Genomic DNA, 22,061 nt, shown 5'->3' on the forward strand with positions numbered 1-22,061 from the left:
CTCAGGCCCGTGGTCCTAATCATCCTCTATGCCGACCTGCTGGGTAAAGCCACAAGGAACCCAAGAACGGGCTCCTACAGGACATACAGAATATCCCACAGCACCCTCTCATTGGCTATGTTAGCCCAGCTGCCTCATTTCCTTGTCACTGTCTGTCTGTACAGACCTCCATGTCTCTATGGGTGGTACTAGGATTAAAGGCATGTGTCACCACACTTGGTTGTGTTCCCTAGTATGGCCTTGAACATGCAGAGACCCTGCCTGATAAATGATAGCATTAAGGGCGTGTGCTGCCTGACTTCTTGTTTACTTAAAATGGCTGTGCTTTCCCCCTTGATCTCTAGGCAAGCTTTATTAAAGCACAAATAATATATTACCACATCTCAGCACAAATAAAATATCACCACAGGAGTTTGAGAAGATGTGGGATATCTTATAAGACAATGTACTCACAGGCATGTACCCAGGGATCATTCCAGATTGCTAATGAGGTATTTCAGAAAAGATGACTTTATGGAAAAGGCTAAAGATAAACATGTTATATTTCACTTATATTCAAATTTTATTGAATGGACATTTAGTTTGCCCAATGTGTATCTCTGATAGTAGTTGGAAAGTAGAGGACATAAGACATATGGTCTGTGTATATGTCACTGTGTATGCATGTGTGCACTCTAGAGAAAGGGAAAAAGGGAGAATGTGTGTCCACACCAGGGGAATAGGAAAGCAAGCATTATAATTTTTCAGAGCAGTGCTCCCCAGCCCCCTCCATACATCTCATATATAAAAAGATACAGATTATAGAATGTACATGGCTAGTTGAAAGGCCTGTAGTTGTTAAGTGACAAAATGGACTCAGATCAGAAGATTCCCAAGCCAAGGAGCTTTATAACCCTGCAGCATGATATTTTTTATCTCTAGACATGGTCTTTACTAATTGAAACAGGACTGCATATTTATTGTACTTTTCCATTTCATGAGCAGTCCTTATGGCTCAGGCCGTGGCACAAAGGTCATCACCCCCAGGAGCTGTGGGTCATTCCCTTCAGAACATCCCACCCTGTGCCAAAGTGGTCAGTTCCATAATGATTTTGATTGTTGTCATTTACTCCTGAGTGTAATCATTTTGTGTATCTGTTTCTATACCTTTCTCCTCAGTAAAATATGAAGTTTCATGAAGGCAGAAATTGTTTTTCTTTCTCATGCTTGCCTCCATCTTCCAAAATCCTGTCCAGTATACAGTAGGCACATGTAAATAACTAGTCATACCTCTGTGTGTTCAATAAATGAGAATATTATGATTAGTGTTGGGGTGGGGGACACAGAAGTACTTGTTTTGACCACATGATTATTAAGGTGTTACAAAGTTTAATTTTCCCCTGGCTCTCAATTTTTCTAAAAAATACCTCCCTGGCTTGCAAATGGTATCATTATTTCTACCTAAAACAAAAATGGGGACTCACTGCAAAGGGATCCAGAAACATCTGACTCAGATGTGACTACCTGTGTGGGTGTGTTCCACACAAACTGTGATATGACAGAGCCACTTGGCTTACAGATGCCACATCCCAAATACCCTCTTTGTTTGTGGATATTCCTGGAACTTTGTGACAGGAAGAAGTGTTCATTCTTATTTCTGGCTCTGGCAGCCTGCAGAAGCTCCCTGTTACTGCTGTAGGCAGGTTGCAGACAGGATCTACTGTTTATTGCCCTATCTATCAAGTCCTATTTATTTTTAAAATAAACTTTTAAGTGTACTGTAAACTTCCTTCACAAACAGATTTGTTCTCCTCTTTTACACTTGACAAAGCCTCTAAAAATAATAGTAACTCTGTCTCATAAATATTTGAACCTGAACCTTTTAAGAAAGAATTATACTTAAGGTACTCAAGAATAGGGAAGGTCTCTGTCTAAACCCTGCCCTTCACCTATTCATTTCACCATCTCTTTACATCTTATTTCCTTCTTCTTACCTTTCTTTCATCCCTACCTTCCTTTTATTCTCCTTATATTAGCTTACTTGAAATTCTATACTGTATCCTGGATCCAAATCTAGCTAAAGACTCACACTACTCTTAAGTACCGTGGTATTATGTAAATGTGTTTTATTAAAAAGGCAAAAGGGATTCCCATTTCTCAGCTTATCAGACCTAAACATTGTAAATCCATTACTTGGCCCCCTGTCATGTAAACCTAGAATCCCATTCAACCACACAATGCAAAGCTGATTAGAAAGGACATTGACATGAGGGAACATAAAGGAGTTTGTTGTTCAGAGTCATACTCACTTTGATTCCATTTATACTTCTTAGTGTCAAGCCTTCAGGAAGTCTCCTATCTTTTCACACTGTACTCCTTCATGGGAAATCTGAGGCTAATAATAATCCTTTGGGTGAGTATTCATGGTATTTTCTAGGTATTTCCAACTCTTCCTCTTCTAAGAATATCCCATTAGCCCTTTGTTTAGATGGGTTGTATGATTTGTTAAAGCTTATGGAATGGAAGGCAGATCATAGTTTGCAAACTCTTTCTTTAACCCTAATCTTGGGGATGGATAGATGGCTCAGTAGTTAAGAACACTTGCTGATGTTCAGGGAACTCAGCTTTGGTTCCCAGCACCTGTACCAGGCAGTTCACACCCACTCATAATTCTTATTCCAGGGGATCCGATGGTTTCTTCTGGCTTCTGTGGGTACTGCACACTAATGGCGCACATGCATAGGCACATATATATGCATACAATAAATCTTTTTTAAAAATCCCCTTATCTCCTCCATTTCTACCTTTTAGCCTCTGTATGTCTTTCTGTTTATCTGTCTGTCTACATACCCGTCCTCCCAGTAGTAGCCCAGAAAGTCAATTGCTTTCTGCATAAGGATCTTCTTTGGTCATGTTCCCACATTTGGACCATTATCTGGTGATAATGTCTGTCTTTCTGTTTATCTGTCTATCTACCTACCCATCCTCCCAGTAGTAGTAGCTCAGAAAGTCAATTGCTTTCTGCATAAGGATCTTCTTTGGTCATGTTCCCACATTTGGACCATTATCTGGTGATAGAGCATAGAAATTCCTAATTGGACAAGCTTAAGTCATGTGACTGAGATCCATGAGGCCTTAGGACTAACCCAGGGAGCACAGGGGAGAGATTAGGATACTTAGTAATCATTTCTAAGGTTATTCATTACTAATCCCTTTTTAAAAAAATCTTATAGAAAGATAGATGAGAACATAGTAAGAGAACCAGCCCCTTCACCGTGAGCTTTATACTTCAGAGTCAACCTCCATGGACATTCCTCATTGACTTCCTGTGGCTCAGAAACAAGAATATTGGCTGAGACTTCTTGTGGTTGCGTGTGGGAAGTAGAAACAAAACTTCCAAGGTAGGCTCTTAGGCATCTAGTTGAAGCCCTTGGCCTTAGAGGTATCATGTACTTAGGTGGGTAAAACTCATCTCCCAACCATTAGAGGGCACACAAAATGGACAATCTCTAGTTGACTTGTTAATGTTTCCCAGTGATGTGGGGAAAGTCACTAAATATCATCACATGTAATAAACAAAGCATTACAAAGCTCTGTGAGTCAGAAACTCCTGCCAATTATTTGAATTCTACTTTGTAATGTTCGAAACACTTGCACATTCCTAATGTGAAATGTTACAATAGAGGAAAACTGACTTGCTATTCTTGGCCATGCAAGTTGTGCTAAAAGATATCATGGCTGCTGTGGATATGTGTTGGGCACTGAAAAGCTGAGGCAATTTCATATACCAGTTCTTCTATTTTCACTTGGCTCAGAAAATTTCATGAAATTATACAAATCCCTGAAATCTAATATTTTTATGTGATAAAATTGTGTAAGAGGAGGGGGTGGAAGAGAAGTTTGGAAAATATGATGACAGATGGCAAGTGGGCTCAGGCACATAGCGTTCCTATATATAGGGGAGGGGACAATCTGGTTAATCAAGGGGAGGGGGAGCATTTTTAAATTTAGATCCAAGTATTTTATATATTCAGCAACATCATGTGTAGTGTAAAAGTGTACTGAAGCAGCTGAGCTGGGTAGAATTTTTAATGTTTTTCTTGATTGGGGGTGAGCTGTGTGATCTATATTTTCAACAGCTTTACATATTATTTCATGGTGTCTACATCTGAAAACCAAATTGCCTCCATAGGTTTGGGGGTATGTCTTTTGAGAAAGAATTGAGAATATCTATTTCTAGAGAGAGTTTCTTCCAAGGAAATTTAAAGGCATTTCAAAGACTATGGTCATCACAACTAACTTAGCACATTGGAACGTTTAGGCAAATATTCTCAATGAAGATGATTCTGGAGCTTGAGTGGAGCAAGCAATGGTGTCACAGTGAAGACTCTTTGGGAGCAACACCAGCTTTACGTAACTCTGGACAGGAAGACTGCATCACTTTGCAATTCCGTTCTTTGGATCCTAATTTATTTATTTTTTAAAAAATGAAAGTTTGCAGGCTGAGGAGATGGCTCAGTGGGTAAAGATGTTGTGGCACTGATGTAAGGACCCAAGTTTAAATTTTCAGAATCCACATAAAGCCAGACCTGGCAGCATAAATCTGTAAATTTAGCACTCCTACAGTGGGATGGGAGGCAGAGTCAGGAGCATCCCTGGAAGCTCATGGTCCAGCCAGAATAGGTAGTTCAGAATGAAACAACAAGAGGAGGTGAGGACTCGTACCCCAAATCTAAGTGCCTTATCCTCTCTCTAGTAGGAACACTCTGGTGTTGAGGGGACATTGAGTTGGTTTTCCTAAACAAAGGAAAACTGTGTTTTTTCCTAAACACACAAAAAAGGACTTGTGTTCATTGTGATTTCCTAGTATTGGTTTCATCCTAAGTTAGCACTCCTTCAAAATGACTGGGAGTAACATAGTTAGTGACATGCCTGTCATCCCAGCTCTAGCTACAAAGAGAAAGTTACTTCTTGAAGTTGTCTTAGATGAAAGAAAGACATCTTTCCAAGAGATATTTGCAGTCCTGTGTTTGCATATCCTTGGTAGGCCCAAATTGACTTTAGTTCCCATCTCTACTCATGACCAGGGACTGGGTCTTCAATGTGTTATAGGAGAGACTACTAAAACCACAGCTAACTAAGCAGGGGAATTGTATTAACATGAGTGAAAAATCAAGACAAGAGATATATTTAAAGGAAGCAACCTTGAAATTGGATAGACATTCCTTGGAACACATATTCTTCACCTATTCTATGCACTTAAATAAGATCCAGGAAAAAACATGATAACAAAATAGAGGTTTTATATAATAGCTATTACCATACAAAGCACATAGTAAGCATTCAATAAATATGCCTACATTGGGCTAGCATTACATCTGTTAAACATTGCAAATGTATTTTTTAGTTGGCAACTAATTAAAAAGAAATTGCAGGTATTCCTGGTGTTGCCATAGTGACACAAAATCTACCAAAATAAGTTTTTGTTTTAGCACAGTGGTTTTCAAACTTGGCTACATATTGGAACTAACTAGGGAGCTGTGAAAAATACTATTGCCAGAGTCTCCCATCCAGAGATGATAATTCAATAGATCTCAGGATGGGGTCTTGGGACATGGAGGTAGGTACTGCATCCCTTACTGAAATTCACTGCCAGGCCTGAAGACCTCTAGCTTAGGGAATATGAGTATGGCCATTTCTTTCTCTTGAGCAGTGCCCAGGATTTCCTTGACTTTCTTTTACAGCACTCTTTCCCTCTGTTCTAAACTAGTAACGGCTAGATTCTCCTGTCTGAGCTGGCACTGTCAGAATTACCACACACTCTCCATTACAGTATGAAAAATGCTGAATGTGAGGGTGGAAACCGAGAGTGGGGAAGGCCCACTATCAATATGGCGTGTGAGAAGAAAGGGATGAAAGGAGAGGAAAGAGAAAGTGAGAAGGGAGGCAATGAGCACTTCCTTCTGGTGCTGGGATGTGGTTGGAGAGGCACTTTTAGGCACTCTGAGTCTCAGCATCCCACACGAACACCCATGCTCACACAGACACATCATCTGAAACTGTTGCCAGCCTCCTCCCGCTCACCCCACTGCCAACCACTCACTTAGCATCTTCCTGAGAATTTATAAAACATCTCAAACATGAATAAATGAGAAGTGACTGAGTTTGTTCATTCATTCACACATTGATTTATTCGTAGTTTCTATAACTATTGATTGAGTACCCACTATGGAACAGGGAGCAAACAAGCAGCCATGATTGCAACAGGAGCTTTCAGATTTTACCAAAGCCATGAATTTGGAAAGCATTTGGGGTATTGAACCTGGGTATGATGATCTACCATCTTTTCATGAGTTCTTGAGTTCAAGTCTCTGGACATTGCTGAATGAATGGGTAGTTGAATAAATTAATGAGAGAAGGTGGGAATAAATGGAGAGTGATGAGTAGGCAGATGGGTAGGGTGGAGTAAAATGATATTAGATTGAAAATATGGAGGAATGCTGTTTCGTGTCTTCTGATCTGTGGTTTTAAAACAATCAAATAGACCTGGGCTTGGTGGCACATCCTACAGCCCCAGCACACAAGAGGCAGGGACAGGGAGAATCAGACCAGTCAGTGCTACACAGTAGGATAATTGTCTCAAAACAAAAAGAAATCCTACCTCGGATGTCATTATATTCTATGCATATTGGAAGGTAATGCATATTTGCAAGCAAGGAATGATGGGGTTAGAGAAAGTCTATACCCGAGGTGCTAAAAATCAACTTGGGTAAAGAATAGGATGCTATAAAGGTAATAAAATGTGTAAATGCTTTGTATCAAGAAGAATGTGATACATTTGAGGGGGTGAAAGGTATTGTATAGATGGTATAGATTTGGGCAGCAGGCTCAGGACACAGAGCAGTAGACACTAATGCAAATGGAGGTAGCATTGACTCTCAGGGATATTAGGAACAGTGCCTAGTGGAGATTTTGGGGGCCAAGTGAAACTCAATGGAAAAATGACCTACAAGTACCAAGTCTAAAGAATTTGAGTTGGGAGAAGTAAAGTAGAAGGGGGGCATTGGTTGAAAATAGAAGAGAGTGTGTTGAATGGATGCTTCAGTTGAATTTGCAAGGGTTAAGAGAAATGAGAAAACATTCTAAAAGTCTGAGGAAAAATCGTACAATATTTTAAAAAAATCTTTAAAACAAAGAAATGCATTATCAAGACTAACAGCGTACCAGGCATCCTGGTCATCATCTTGCAATTATTCCCTCCATATAGGGTCAGAGTTGTGCATCTGCACAGGTGGAGGTATAACAGTATAATCAGGCTCCGGAGATCTTTGGTCATCTCTATCATCTGTCTTACTGACCATGCCAACAATAAAGAATTAAAAGGAAGAAGACACAAGGAAGGAGCTGGTAGTGAGGTTCAGCAGAGGACAGTTTGTCTAGCAGGTGTGAGATCTTGGTTAAAATATACATTTAAAAGAATTTGTCCTATTACTGGAAGTTGCATAGTTCCCAGAATTAAAATTGAAACCAGACAAAAGAGAATAGATAATATTGAAAGGAAACTCAGAAGAAAACTTTATTTTTAAATAAATTTTAACACAGTCAATAAATTTGAACACAGTCAAGAAAAGTTAATAGGGTTTCTTCCCTAGAAGGGGAAGGAGATGAGGGACTTTTGCTGGTGTTAACAATTAGGAGCATGTAGAGAAACTTTCTCCTTGTTGGCTCTGAGTCATCAAAAGTAAAAGCAACCATGTTAGAAATAACCCACATATATGGACTATTTAGAAAAAGAAAAGGTTTTTTTTTTTTGGTATTGGTTAAGATACCATTGAAGGAAGAATTACTGATTTGTAAAATGCAATATCCCAAGAAAAAAACTTACAAAACTTATTTGAAATGGTTTTACTCTTGTCAAGAAAGGGTTTCAGTGTGTACCATGGCATACTTGGTACTCATTACATAGTCTAGGTTGACCCCAGGATTGATAGTATCTTCCTGTCTTAGCATATAAGTGCTGGTATTAAAGGAATGTGTCACTATACCTGACTCAGTATAGCCAATGTTAAAAGTTCAGTATTTAGAAAAGTAAGAAATCCAATAGATATGCTTAGAAAAGTGTTAGGTACATGCACATCTATATGTGCATGCTGCCAACCTTGCTGTGGTGCATCAGAGATGATTTCAAATCCTCCATTTAGATCTTGAGTTTTCTACCTTTCTAAAATGGTGAGTATGTGTGACATGAACACAGAAAGAGAGGCTATTTAGGGGCAGGAACAGCACAAACAAGTGGGGGAAAGGCTGTATGGGGGAGCGCAGTTGGGGGAGATTCATCATATATATGTATGAAAGTGTCACAATAAAACTAAAAAAATTAATTCTAACTAAAGAGATACTAAAAAAGAAAAACTTGAGTATGCATTTTTATAAGTAGGAAAATTATAAATATATGAAACTATAGAAAATGTTACAGCTTTGATCATAAAGGGATTATCTCCTCAATATTTGTTGCCCTTGCCTTGTTATTATTCTAATGTTTCCTTGTGTGCCTCTCCCTTTCTTCTGTATATCTCTCTTAGCTTATGGGTAAAGGATGGGGCATTACTCAACTCTAAGCCTTAGCACTGTGATCTTTCCTCCTGGTCTCGACAGTAGCCCAAGGAGGGATACTGACTCAAACTAACCTCTTGAGACATGAAATGATTTTCTGTAGAAGCTAAAATGGAGAAATTCTTGTTTATGTGGCTTAGCTCAAAATAACCCCTTTTCTTGCCATTGCCTGTATAGATTTAAGGACCATAGCTGACTAATGGCTGCTGTATTGAAAAGCACAGCTCTTCTATACACCAGCAAGGTCAAGGGGAGCACAACCTGTGCCATCAATAATTGGCAACAAACTAGAAGATCTTGAATTACCTGAGAGTAGCTGCCATGGTTAGTCTTGCTAAAAACTCATGTCACGGATGAGGAAGCACAGACCTCAGACACCTGTTAGCAGTCCTGATTCATCTGTGATGAGGAGACTACCTTGGAACTGATATCCTGAAAGGCAAAGAGATAATTAGAAATGAGACAGCTAGGTCTTTGACAGCACAATGGAATTGCAGAAGCAAACTCACCTGGAGTTGAGCTCACTTGTGGGCTGTCAAACACTAAGAACCCATACATCTTTATTATTTTCATGTTTGAAATGGTGGTTTTTTTCTTTTGCAAATAGCAATCATCATTTACAACCTACATCCTTCTTCTGTGTCATTAGCATCTTGGAAGATTGATGTCTTTGTCTGCTTGCTGCTCCTATAACTGAATGCAGTAGACTGGGTAATTTATAAAGAATAAAGGTTTAATCAGCATGTGGTTCTGGAGGCTGCTTGGTCCAAGATCAAGGTACTGTATCTGGTGAAGGTCTGAAGGTCTTCTTGCTGAGGGGAGGGGGAGGAAATCTGCAAAATTCTGACCTGCCAGAGGCTATTATATTATGAGAGGGATACAGGGATACATGCAAGAGACAGAGCTGGCTTTTGTAACAACCTACTTTCAAGATAATACACTAACTCATTCATCCATTGTTCCCTGGATGGATTAACCCACTTATAGGGGCAGAATCTCTTAAGACTCCTACCTGACCTCACCTCTCAATACATTTAAATGGGGACTTTGCTGTTTTTTTTTGTTTGTTTTTTTGTTTGTTTGTTTGTTGTTGTTGTTTTGTTTTTTGAGACAGGGTTTCTCTGTATAGCTTTGGTGCCTGTCCTGGATCTTGCTCTGTAGACCAGGCTGGCCTCAAACTCATAGAGATCCACCTGGCTCTGCCTCCTGAGTGCTAGGATTAAAGGTGTGCACCACGACAGCCTGGCATGGGGATTTTATTTCGATGTGAACTTTGATGAGGACATTTAAGCCATAACAGTTACTATTCTCTTTCTCACTTCCTGCCAGTTATCCAGTGGCATGGGTTTTGTTTTCTTTGACCTTGATAGTGAGTTCCAGAGCTATGCTTTCCAATACAGTAGACCCTAGCTGAATGTGGCTATCTAAATCGAAATAAAATGAAACTTAAGTAGAAATTTTAAAATTGATTTCCATAGCCGTACTAGCCACACTTCAAATGCTTAACAACTAGTGGGATTGTGGGTTGCCTACCATCTCAGCCGGTGTACAAGGAAAGCATTTCCAGTATTGTAGGAGATTCTCCTGTACAGTGGTGTGTGAATACCTGCTTGTCAGGCACATTGAAGAAGGGAGAAAGGATGAGAGACAGGGAGTGTGGGAGAAAAAGAAGAGGGGAAGGCATGTTAGAGTGGGAAATCTGGTGTGTGTGTGTGTGTGTGTGTGTGTGTGTGTGTGTGTGTGTGTGTGTGTGTATGCCACAGGAGAACCTCAGATGTCATTTCTGAAGTGCTATCCACCTCTCTCTCTCTCTCTCTCTCTCTCTCTCTCTCTCTCTCTCTCTCTCTCTCAACAAGTTCTCTCATTTGCATGGAACTTACTAGGTAAGCTAGTTGGCCCAGGGTCCCTCTCATACCACCCCTGTAGTACTGAGAGTGCAAGATCATGCCCCCATTTCTAGCTCATGTGGATTCTGAGGGATCAAACCCAGGTAACCATGGTTCTGTAGTGTGGTGGTTTGAAAGAAAATGGTCCCCAAAGTGAGTGGCACTCTTAGGAGGTGTGGCTTTGTTGGAGTAGGCGTGGCCTTTTTGGAGGAAGTGTGTCACTGTGGGGGAAAGGCTTTGAAGTGTTTCCATAGCCGTACTAGCCACACTTCAAATGCTCACACTTTGCTCAGTGTAATATATAGAGGGGTTCTTGTTGCCTACTCGTTAAGATGTAACTAGTACCACTTCCTCCTGCACGCCACCATGCTCCCCACCATGATGATAATGGACTAGACTTCTGAAACTGTAAGCAAGCCACCCCAATTAAATGTTTTCCTTTTAAGAGTCATGGTGTCTCTTCACAGCAATAGAAGTCCTAATGAAGACACACAGCAAACACTATACTGTCTGAGCTATTTCCTCAGCCCAGGAAGCCTGTGTTCTCATACCACTCATGTGAACCCTCTGTGTTCCCTTGAATGGGTTTTTTCTTTTTCTTATCTCTGCCAGAAGAGAGACACTAGAGTAGGAGGCTTTGGGAATTTCTTCTAGGTTTAATTTCTTTTAATATTTTCAAAGTATTTTTTTGCTTTATATGTAGATTTTTTTTCCATTCTTTAGGGCTTCTGTATAATGTAGTATTGGACTATATTTGGATATCAAATGCTGAGATCAAAGGCTGCAAACTGAGAACAATTTTCTTCCAGCAAAAATAAATTTAGTTGTAGGGATTTGTATCAGTTACTTTTCTACTGCTGTCTCAAAACCCATGACCAAGGCAACTTAGAAAAGCAAGTGTTTAATTGGGCTTACAGCTTCAGAGGATTGGAGTCTATCATGGCAGAACAAAGGCATGGCTGCTGGGACAGTTGAGAACTCACCTTTGAATCCACATATAGGAGGCAGAGAGCAGAGAGAGAGAGAGAGACAGACAGACAGACAGACAGACAGAGACAGAGACACAGAGAGAGACAGAGATACCCAGAGAGAAAGAGAATGGCAAGAGTGTTTTGAAACTTCAAAGCCTTCCCCGAGTGACACAGTTCCTCTAATAAGGCCACACCTCTTAATCCTTACCAAACAATTCCACCAACGGGAGGCCAAATATTCAAAGATATGAGCCTATAGATACCATTCTCATTCAAACCACCACAGGTCTAAACAATGTATGGGCCAATTTCCTTTACTTAGTATCAAAGCAGAGGACTCACAAAGGGCACAGCACTCACCCTGATTGTTTCACCACTTTATAAATTGCTCACAGAGGTGAGAGGAAAGAATGACAAAATCAATATAATCCTATTAAAAATAGTTTATTGTACATGCATTCTAGACGGCGATCTAGTATTTGGTCCTTAGTTCATTCATTATTATTCATTTATTCATTCAAACACCTCAGTGTTTACTACATCCCAGGTAGCATATTAGATTCTGAGGAGGCAGCAGCAAACAAATGCTTGTTCTGTTCATCTCAGTAAGGAGATATAGCAGGTATTAAACAGATAAATTCAGAAATAGCTGTTCACACTGGTAGTTAAGGCTGTAGGGGTGACACCCCAAAGACTTCAGGAACACATGATGCAATAATTACCTGATCTTGTCTGAGCAGTGGGGAAGGTGTCTGAAGAATGGTTTCCCTGTCTCATTCAAGTTCCTAAGGAAAGTCATCAGCAGGAATAAGAGCAGACGTGTCTATTAGTCACCTTTCTTCTTTTTGGGACAAAGTAACTGACAAAGAGCATCTTAAAGAATAGCTTGTTTTGGCTCACAGTTCAAGGGAACAGTTCATCATAGCAGCAAGAGCTGGAGACAGCTAGTCACAGTGCATCTATAGGAAGTAGAAAACATTGAGTAATTGGTACTCAGCTTGCTTTTTCATTTTTATGAAGGTCAGGACCCCAATCCATACCTGTGTTGCCCATGAGTAGAGTAGGTTTCCTACCTCAAAGAACCTAATCTAGGTAATCCCCCCAAGGTGCTCTCAGATACATGTCTCCTTGGTGATTCCAGATGCTGTCAAGTTGACAGCATTAACCATCACAACATGTTTATAACAGGGAAGTGTTGCAGTATAGAGGGTCCAGCTCAAGCAGATCTTTGTCAATCATAGTCATGAAATTTGGACGTTCATTAAAACTCAGTGGTAAGTCTTTGAAAAATTTTAAACTATCAAGAGCAACATGGTCATCATAGGTATCGGACACATTCCAGTTACATACAAAATGAAGAAGCTGTGCATAGAAGATGTACATTCTCAGGTAAGTGGACTGACTCAGTAGGAAGGTACTGTTATGGGTTGGATAAAGATGATGCCTGTACCTTGAGTGATGGTGTTTGAAGGAAGAAGAAAACAATGCATAATCTGAAACAAAGCTGGGAAGCAGAATTAATAGATAGGAGCAACCAGATGTAGAAATTCATTGAAAGGGATGCGGCAATTATTTCAGGCACAAATCAATAAGTGAGTGAGTTATATATTTAATCTTAGAGGGACTGGGGGAGATTTGATTTCAGATCAACTGGAAATCTGAGGGATTTTTTTTAAGTAGCCCTAACACTTCTTTTGCACGTGTCTGCAAATGGTATACATGTGTTTACATGTTCACATGTGTGGAGTTATTTGTGCAGGTGCTTGTGCACATGGATGTGTGTGCATACGAAGACTTGAGACAAACGTTGGGTATATTCCTTGATTACTTTCCACCTTACACACTGAGGGAGGCTCTCTTCAAAATGCAGTGTGGTCAGCTAGCTTGTTCTGGGGATTCGCCTTCTCCACCTTCTGAGTTCTAGAATTACAGGGATCCACTTTGTTCACTTGGCATTTGTATGGGTTGTGGGTATACAGCATTTTACCTTCTGAGTCATGACACCAGACCTGGATTTGAGGTTTTCACAAAGAAAAATACCATGTGATTGTTTTTAGTTTATCAAAGTAATAATTGTTACAATCCTTATGTGCTTATAGTTCATGTTCACCCCCTTGTAATGAAAAGAGAGACCTCCCCGCCCCAGTCTCTGCTTTACCAATACTTTACTTAGAGAAAAGGATGGGCAGCTGTTGTGATTCCAGAATTATCTGTGCCCTAGAAAGACAATAAAGAAATCAGGAGTTGAAGAACAAAGGAAATGACCTCATTCTTTCTTTATCTTCTGCCTACAAGACAGAGATGATAAGCAGTGTGCAGTCAGTTCTGCTTGATAAAGTAATTGCAGGGATAGGCTGCTGGAGTTGAAAAATGAGACTCCTACATGAAGGTTACCTTTTCATCAGTCCCCAGAACAATCCTGCCTCCATCTTCTTTTTCTTACAATTACTAAAATTTTGTCTTATGTATTCAGATCTGAATAGTAGACTCTCATTTTTTATAACAAGTAATTTGGCCTCACTAATACTATTTTATTACTGACAGTTTGTTTAATTTTAAAAACCTATTATTTTAGGTGTATTAGTGTTTTGCCTGCTTACATGTATGTGTACCATGTGCATGCCTGGTGCCTGCAGGGGCCAGAAGAGGGAGTTGTATTCCCTGAAATTAGAGTTATGGATGGTTGTGAACCACCACATGGGTGCTGGGAACCAAACCTGGGTCTTCTGCAACAGCAGCCAGTGCTCTTAACTGCTGAGCCATTTCTTCAGCTCCTATTACCCAAATGTTTTATTGTTTCCTAAGCAATAGTAGATTTCTTTGTTATTTCCATTTTCATTTATTTTATTTTACTTTTGTGTTCTTGTGTTTTTTTAAATCTCATTTTGTTCTAGATTTTAAGAGAATATTTTTTCCCTTCATTGTGGTTACTGGGGAGTTTACTTAGCATTAAAATGGTGCTATCTTTGAATGGCTGTATGTCTTACATGTCATATTCTTCTCTCATATCTGGCTTCTTTCACTTTTGTGAATAGGCCTATGATGTTATAATGATGAGTTTAAGCTTATTGTTTCTTACTAATGTTGTTTGCCTAGAATTTGGTTGCTTAGCACCTGGGCTGGAGGAATCAGAAATGAATCTGAGTCATGGTTCTTTAGCCTTGCTAGACAGAGATGTGACATTATTTTAATCATCCAGTTTCTCTGAAATTAGGTGTCTTTAACAAAAAAAATCCATCTATTAGTATTTTGTATTAAATGCAACAGTGTGTAAAGGGCCCAGACTAGTATACACCTTTTTTCTTTTCCCACTAAATGTGTTGACACATGAGCATCTAATCAGCACCATCAGCCACATAGCCTAGCTTTGTTTTTTTACCTGATTTCTGTACATAATAATTTCCTCATCCAATGTTCTTTGATATAACACATTATATAATAGAGAATTTACTGTCTTTGCTTCTTTTCCTGTTGCTGCAATAAAATACCCTGAAAAAAAGCAACTTTAGGAACCAGGTGTGGTGGCACATGACTTTATCCCAGGACTTGGGAGACAAAGAGGCAAAAGCTGGTGGATCTCTATGAGTTCAGGGACAGCCTAGTCTACATAGTGAGTTTGAGGCTACGTAGTGAGAACCTGTCCAAAAACAAAACAAAATAAGGCAATTCATAGGGGAAATGGTTTATTCTGGCTGACAGTTACTGATGGATAGAGTCCACCATGGAAACACACAGCAGCAGAGACAGGAACTGTTTGGTCACATGACATTTATATTCAGGAAGCAGAGAGCAAATGGGGCCAGGATATAAAGCTTCCAGGCACTGCCCAACTCCCTCCATCAAGGATACATCTCCTACAGGTTCTTACAACTTTTGCAAACAAGGCTATCCTCTGGAGACCAAGCATTCAAACATGTGAGCCTGTGGGGGGATCTAAAATGGACATTGTAGATGAACTGGTGGGTGGTCCCAATAGCTGGGGAAAAAAACAGGAAGAAGGGAAGGGAGAAAGAAAGGATGAAATGAAGAAGGGAGAAAAAGAGAGAAAGGAACAAAATGAGGAAACAGGCTTTAGTGGTACTGATAACATTTGGATTCCAATCTTCTCCATAATCTTTTTGCCTATGTTATCATTTTCATTAACAAATTGAAATGGAAAAATGGAGGGGGGGAGCAGAACTGTGAACTCACAGCCAAAATGTGTTTTCTCAAGAAATATTTGACACATGTCTAAGCCATTTGACTTTGCATTGGACTAAAACGTGCTGTGCTTTTTAGTCTGGTTCTTTTCATTGGTTCTCAATCTAGAAGTAAGCACATAAATTTGTACATGCCTCAATTTCTTCTATATGTTTGTGAATTAAAATTAACTGAATTATTAGTTCACTTATTCTTAAGTTGAAATAAGGACAGCTTTCATTTCCAGTGATCAGAAATTAAAAATGGAATGAGATAAATGGGGAATGTCTGTCTTTGAGTAAATAAACATTGGTGCCTATTCTCTCTACATGGGACTTAGTTCCTCAGATAGGTTTTCCAGGTGTGTTTTGTTTTGTTTTTTAATTAATTTATTTTACAACCTCGTCACAGTTTACCCACCCTCCTCTCCTCCCAGTCCCTTCCCCAAACCCTCTTCTGTTCCCACCCCCAATCCACTCCTCCTCCATTTTTGTTTAGGAAAGGGCAGGCCTTCCATGAGTATCAACAAAACATGGCCTATCACATTGAAGTAAGACTAAGCACCTCCCCATGTGTTAAGGCTGGGCCAGGCGACCCAGTATAAGGAGTAGAGTCCTGGGTTAGTTTTTAAATCACCCCCACTGTATGGAACATTTGTATAAAGACTTGTCATCACTCAGAGCTACAGTTTCATCTGGAGAAATGTGTTATCCTACACTTCAGGTGTAGTTTTCCACCAAGACAACTGGATGGCTTAGCAGTTAAGAATAGTGGCTGCTCTTGTAGAGGACCTGTGCTTGATTCCCAGAGTCCCCGTGGATGCTTACAGCCATCTGTAACTCTAGTTCCTGGGGATCTGATGTCCTCTTGTGGCCTGTGTGGGTACCAGACATATACATACAAGCCGGCAAAATGCTCAGATAAAATAATTAGTTGAGACAACTGGACTGGATGGTTTCTGCTCACTTGGTTCCTTCTGTTCGTCAGCCTCCACCTCTTTCCTACCGATGTTTCCTCCTCTCAGGTTTCCGACCTGTTACAGCCTTTGTCCTCTCCTTCTCTCCCTCTACTTACTCACTTTTCCTTGTGAAGGGCAGTTTGCTGAAAGTTTGGGGCTATTTCAACATTCTGGGTGCTTTAATTTTACCGCCAATGTCTCTGCAAGGCCTTCTTTCTGAATACGTGGTTTTTTTCCTTGGGAGAAATTCTAGTGTATAGGATATTTAAAAAATATATACAATTATATATGCATATATAGTACGGTATTTGAAATGTCTACCTTTAGAACTTTGACACAGAACATGGTTTGAACCCCACAATGCTTAGACTATTTTTAATTAATGAAACTGGAAGTTAAGAATAGTAAGTCTATAGTCCATTTTAGTTCCCTTTCTTTCAAACACTGTCCTGGCATGACACTGGCCAATCATCATCAGTCACATGAGGGATCAACTTATCCATCATTCCTCACTTGGATGCCCCAGAATCTCTAGTCCCAATATTCCATGCTTTATGATTATCAGTTCTTTGACAAAAAACAGCCACTAGATTCCTATAGCTGTGGTCTCTGTGAAGACAGGAGTTTGAAGAGGCACACTGCTGGCTCCTTGGGGATAGCTTAGGATAGGACATGGAAGAAAACAATTTAATTAGGAAATGACTAATACAGGTTTAGGTCTTTACCAATCAGAATTGTCAATTTTATGCTATAATAAAGTTACAAGTCTCAGTTGCTTTGGCAACTACTTCCTATTCACTGTGTGTATCCATCTGGGTTGGGAGGGGAGGAGGAAGGGCCTCTTCACTGTGGTCCCTCAGTGATCTGATCTAGGCTGACAGTACAGCTTGTCCCTGTTAGAGAGGCAAAGAGAGATCTGGGTGGTGTTGGTATTTCTCCAAACATTAAAATTCCAGTCCCAGTGTGATTGCACCTGTCTTCATTGACCAAAGCTTTAAACCCTAACCAACCCAAAGGGTACCTGCTATCCATCCTACCATGGTCAGAAGCTTTTAAAGCCACAGCTTCCCTGAAAGGCACAGAAGTCACTTTGGTTTAAGTCGAAATAAATCTCAGTGTTTGTTGCAGCTGGGAGGATGGCTTAGTGAGTAAAAACACTTGCTGCACAAGGGTGAGGACTTAGGTTCAAGTTCCCATCACCCATGTCAAAAGTCATCTATGACCGCTACCCCAGTGCTCTAGAGCGGCAGAGACCCGAGGATTACCAGGGCTTGCTGGCCACCAGCTTAGCTCCAGGTTCCATAAGAACTCCTCTCAAGGGAATAAAGTGGAGGATGACAAGGGCAAAATAGTTTACATCCTCTGGCCTCTATGCACACGCAGGTACCACATATACCTACACCACAGACTCACCTATGCAGACACAAACAATCAGTGTTTGCTGATGTTTATATTATGAAAGAAAAGATCACTGCCTGCAATGTAATGGACTATCAAGTATCAGGTGGGGAGAAATAAGTGGAGGGTACTGAATTTTTCCTTCCTTCCTTCATTCAACTCATCATAGACAAGCATAGAATGTTACAGCAAATCTTTCAGCTTTTCATATATCTCAAAAATTGTCTATGGTGTTTTAAACATGACCCATGAATCCATGCTTCAACTGTATTAAATTGCATTGAATTAGAGTTTAGCAACTATGTTGATCCTTTGTTTAATTCCTAGAAATGGAAAATATAAGGTTACAGCATTTCAAAATGATAGCATTTATTAGCATATATGAATTTCCTCTTAATTTAAATTCATTTGCAAACCAAAGTCAGAAACCCCCTAGATCATGGGGCAAAGACTGTCTTGAACATCTGAATGTTTCAAATGTCTAGAATAATAAATGTTTCCAGAATAAATGGCTAATAAGTTTGGAAACCACCTTACTGTAAAACAAATAAAAATATAAAGGCAGGTTTTTAAATTGCTTTTTCATAATTTCTTTATTGGGATATTGAAAAGATGGTCTCTTGTGCAGAGCATTTGAGTTCAGAATCTACTCTACAGCCTGGTGCTTCTGCTACTTTTTGCTTTCTTAGCATCTCTCCACACACCTCATCTGTGAGATGGAGACAATGGTGATGTCTGTCCTACTGGGTGAGTAAAACACTGTAGATTGTGCCTTATAAGAGAGAGTTCAGAGTAGCACAAGCACATGGGGAAGATCTGATGCACCCTGGCTCCTACTCTTGTGGCTATCTCTCCTTTTACCTTGATTCTGCAGCATGAGTATAAACTTTCTGTAGACACCCATTAATTAAGACAGGAATAATGAGCCACAGAAATAAGACAGAAGAACCCAAACTGAAAGTTTGTCATTCTTATTTCATTTGTTATTTTGAAATTTGGTTTGTAGAGAGAAGTCTCTCTCTCTCTCTCTCTCTCTCTCTCTCTCTCTCTCTCTCTCTCTCTCTCTCTCTCTCTTGTGTCTGTCTGTGTGTGTGTCTGTGTGTGTGTGTGTGTGTGTGTGTGTGTGTGTGTGTGTGTGATCACTGAGAGACCAGTGGGAAAGACTGATGAAACACCAAGCAGGTGTTACTCTTTGTAGAGCAGAGGAAAGAAGACTTTTTCTCAAAGATGCACCCCTGCATTCAGCCTTCTTTGTAATACCCGCAAAAGGTAAAGGGATTCTCAGAAACTTTGAAGTTTTCAAGGCAAGAAAATTGTGAGAACCATCTCAGTTCTGAAAATAATGTAGCAGACTTGGGGTGATGACCTTTGACAGTGGGGATCATAGCAGTCTTGCTCTTTGCTTTATTGAAAGCATCTAGCACATAGTAGGTGTGGTGTAAGCTACTTGTGAAGCAATGGAATGAGTATTTCAGAGACTTATCACCAGTGCAGCCTATAAAAGAAAAGTAGGTCATCTCCCATGCGTCTCCGAACTTTAAGTACAATCATAGTATATTTCCAGGGAAGCCGGGGTTCACACCATAGTACTCGAGATGCTACTGAACTTCTGTGTGTTTTCCCTTTCCATCTCAGCATGCTATTTAAAGAAAGCAAAAATACTTTGATAAAGAACCTTGAGCATCTTTCTTCATCATAACTCAGTCTTGGGTGCCAACAATGATATATTTCTACTTATTAAACATGTTAAATAACTCCAAAGATTTTTATTTGGCTTACAAACACAAACATCAGTTATATTCCAGATAAATTATATTCCAAGATTTAGCTGACAAAACAGCTAACTGACAAAAAAAAGAAAAAAAGAAAAAAAAATCAGGCTAAGCCTGACAGTATAACTTGCTGGCAAAAAGAACAGTCAGAGGTAAGACCTGGTGTATGTTTCACTTTCCCATTTACTGTTGCAAGCCTTACAGTCATTAACACTGTCAATATTTTGCATGATGATTCCTTCTCTCTCATTTTCTTTCCCTTCTCAGTCTCCTGGCATGAGAATGGAATAAGACAAAAACCTCCACCACAGACCATCAGGTAATAAAGCATGTTAAAGCGCTGCTTGGGTCATGGGAGAGTTAAGGGCAGTTATTAAAATTTACCTCGTCTCTAATAGAGGGTAATGTCACTTTAAGACATGTGAGACTTTAGAGAGGAGGGGTGTATTGAAACAGACTCCTGCTCCTTACAGGAGGTATAGCAGCCCTGCTCTTACATTTCGCTGCCTAACTCTGTCCTGAATGTGCCGGAGTGGGAATGGTCTGTCGGTGGCTATAAACTGCTTCTCATCAGGAAACTACATTAGCTCACCATCACTTCAAAGGTCTCGTCAGACAGAGGTGACGCCAGGAGATGATTTAAAGGTGAAAATGACAAGGTTTCCACCCCTCAAACCCTGGTTCCTTTTCTGACAATACAGTGAATGAACCCAACGTCTTCTTAACTGTGGAAATAGGATCGGAAGAGGAAAGCCTTTTTTTTTTTTTCTTTAATTCTTGATAAAGAACTGCTGGGAAGCATTCTCTTTGAATATCTGAGAATTGTGGCACAGATGGATTTTAAAAAGTGTTAGCTCTTTCCAATGAACACTAGGAGAGTGCCCTGCTCTTGGCTGGATTTTTCAGGTAAGAAAGCCTCTGTAGATTTAAGATCCAGAAAGCAGATTTGAAACATATTCAGAGAAGTACGCAAGGCTAGATGCATTATTTGGGGGAAAACACTTACTGCCACTGAGCGGAGCAGAGCTCTGTGGGAGAGTGGAGAGCGAGCAGGGAAAGGGGTATTCAGGAGCCTGGGAAGTGATGCTGGGAATTAAAGAAAGTTAACAGGAAAAAGCAAAGAAAAAGGGAGGTGCTGTGATTGTCAAGTCAGAGCAGCTTTCTGCATGCTGAGGTCTACTGTGGGTTAAAAATGAGCAAGAGAGAGCAGAGCTCTGAAGAATTGTTAAGTTCTGAGGATGGTTGGATTTTTTCCTGAGTTAAATTCCCAGTGCATTTTAACAGTGATTGAAAACACAGCAAATGCATGCCGGGTCACCTCTGTTTTGTCTTTCTGCAATTTGCAGGCTATTCTGAAAGGCTCTAAAAGGCATTCATTTGGGGATTCACAGGAGGGGAGATGCTATTTATCTCTGCTGATAAGAATGAATCCAGGCTATCCTGCTAGTTCTAAAATCAACGAGGCAAACATGCTGTATACAAAAGTAAATAGTGGGCCACCAAACTAGAAACTAATTAGAAAGTGAGTGGTCCATCTGAGTCACTGCCTGGGGCATTGATGGCGCCATGTGGTTGAAAAGAATGTTTTCCCACTTCGCACTTAATTACAGTTGTCACGTTTATCTATTGTTATCCTCAAAGCCTTTCTCAAACACTCCACCCCTCTAAATCCTGCAAATTACCCAGAATTATGCACATATGTATTTGTATATAATGCTTATTTTTGCTGAACATCACTGGTTTTGAAAGAGTACCAATTTCAACAGATAAGGAAGGCATACTGGGAGGTCACCAGCAGGGTTTTAATATACAGTGGAAATTCTTGAAGGGTGTCATTTGAGAGAGGGGAAGAGGAAAACACAACCTTAATTGCACAAACCCTCTCTAAGCTCTCTAAGAGGAAGGCATGTGGCTAACTGAGTTCTTGTATAGAAGATGCCTCCTAACAGTGGCTGACTAAGGAAGATGCTTCAAGTTTGATTAATTTGCCAATATGAAATGCAGCATAAGGTGTTGTTTGGGAAATTGGACAATATGTAGCGCCATTGAGCTTCTGTAGCTCCTGAGATGCCCATAGGTACAGATAAGACTGTCAAAGTTTCAGCGCCTGAGAAAAGGTATATGCTCACCCATAAATATACACACCACCTGTATATGCATATTCATCAATGCTCTAGCAAATGCCACAATGGGATCTTAGGAGACAAAACAATACTGTAAATTATGGCTTGCTGTAGGATAGATGCATAGACCTTGCATCTGAAACTCATTCTGGCTAAAGACACACTTCCTTCTGTTTTCAAGT

The 22,061-nt window shown here is 40.0% G+C and overlaps 1 protein-coding gene and 1 long non-coding RNA gene across 4 annotated transcripts in view; one reads left to right on the forward strand and one right to left on the reverse strand.

Moving 5' to 3' along the window:
• The window catches only part of LOC121828060 (uncharacterized), a 32,795-nt gene that overhangs the window by 8,569 nt on the left and 2,165 nt on the right, over positions 1-22,061 (reverse strand). Inside the window, exon 2 of the long non-coding RNA XR_006070499.2 lies at positions 8,899-9,024. This is a non-coding gene — a long non-coding RNA (uncharacterized LOC121828060). The remainder of the gene's footprint in view (positions 1-8,898; positions 9,025-22,061) is intronic.
• Tafa1 (TAFA chemokine like family member 1) overlaps positions 19,962-22,061 on the forward strand; it is a 520,237-nt gene continuing 518,137 nt past the window's right edge. Inside the window, exon 1 of one of the 3 annotated variants that reach the window (XM_015989287.3) lies at positions 19,962-20,075. Coding sequence is in view for 1 of the 3 variants with exons in the window: in XM_042273694.2 (XP_042129628.1) it covers positions 20,279-20,401 (123 nt within the window). In the remaining 2 variants the exon portion in view is untranslated. Of the gene's footprint in view, positions 20,076-20,187; positions 20,663-22,061 lie in introns of those variants that run through there. The other 2 variants (XM_006972568.4, XM_042273694.2) reach the window with 2 other exon arrangements.

Source organism: Peromyscus maniculatus, chromosome 3 (assembly GCF_049852395.1).
Source record: "Peromyscus maniculatus bairdii isolate BWxNUB_F1_BW_parent chromosome 3, HU_Pman_BW_mat_3.1, whole genome shotgun sequence".
Lineage (NCBI taxonomy): Eukaryota > Metazoa > Chordata > Mammalia > Rodentia > Cricetidae > Peromyscus > Peromyscus maniculatus.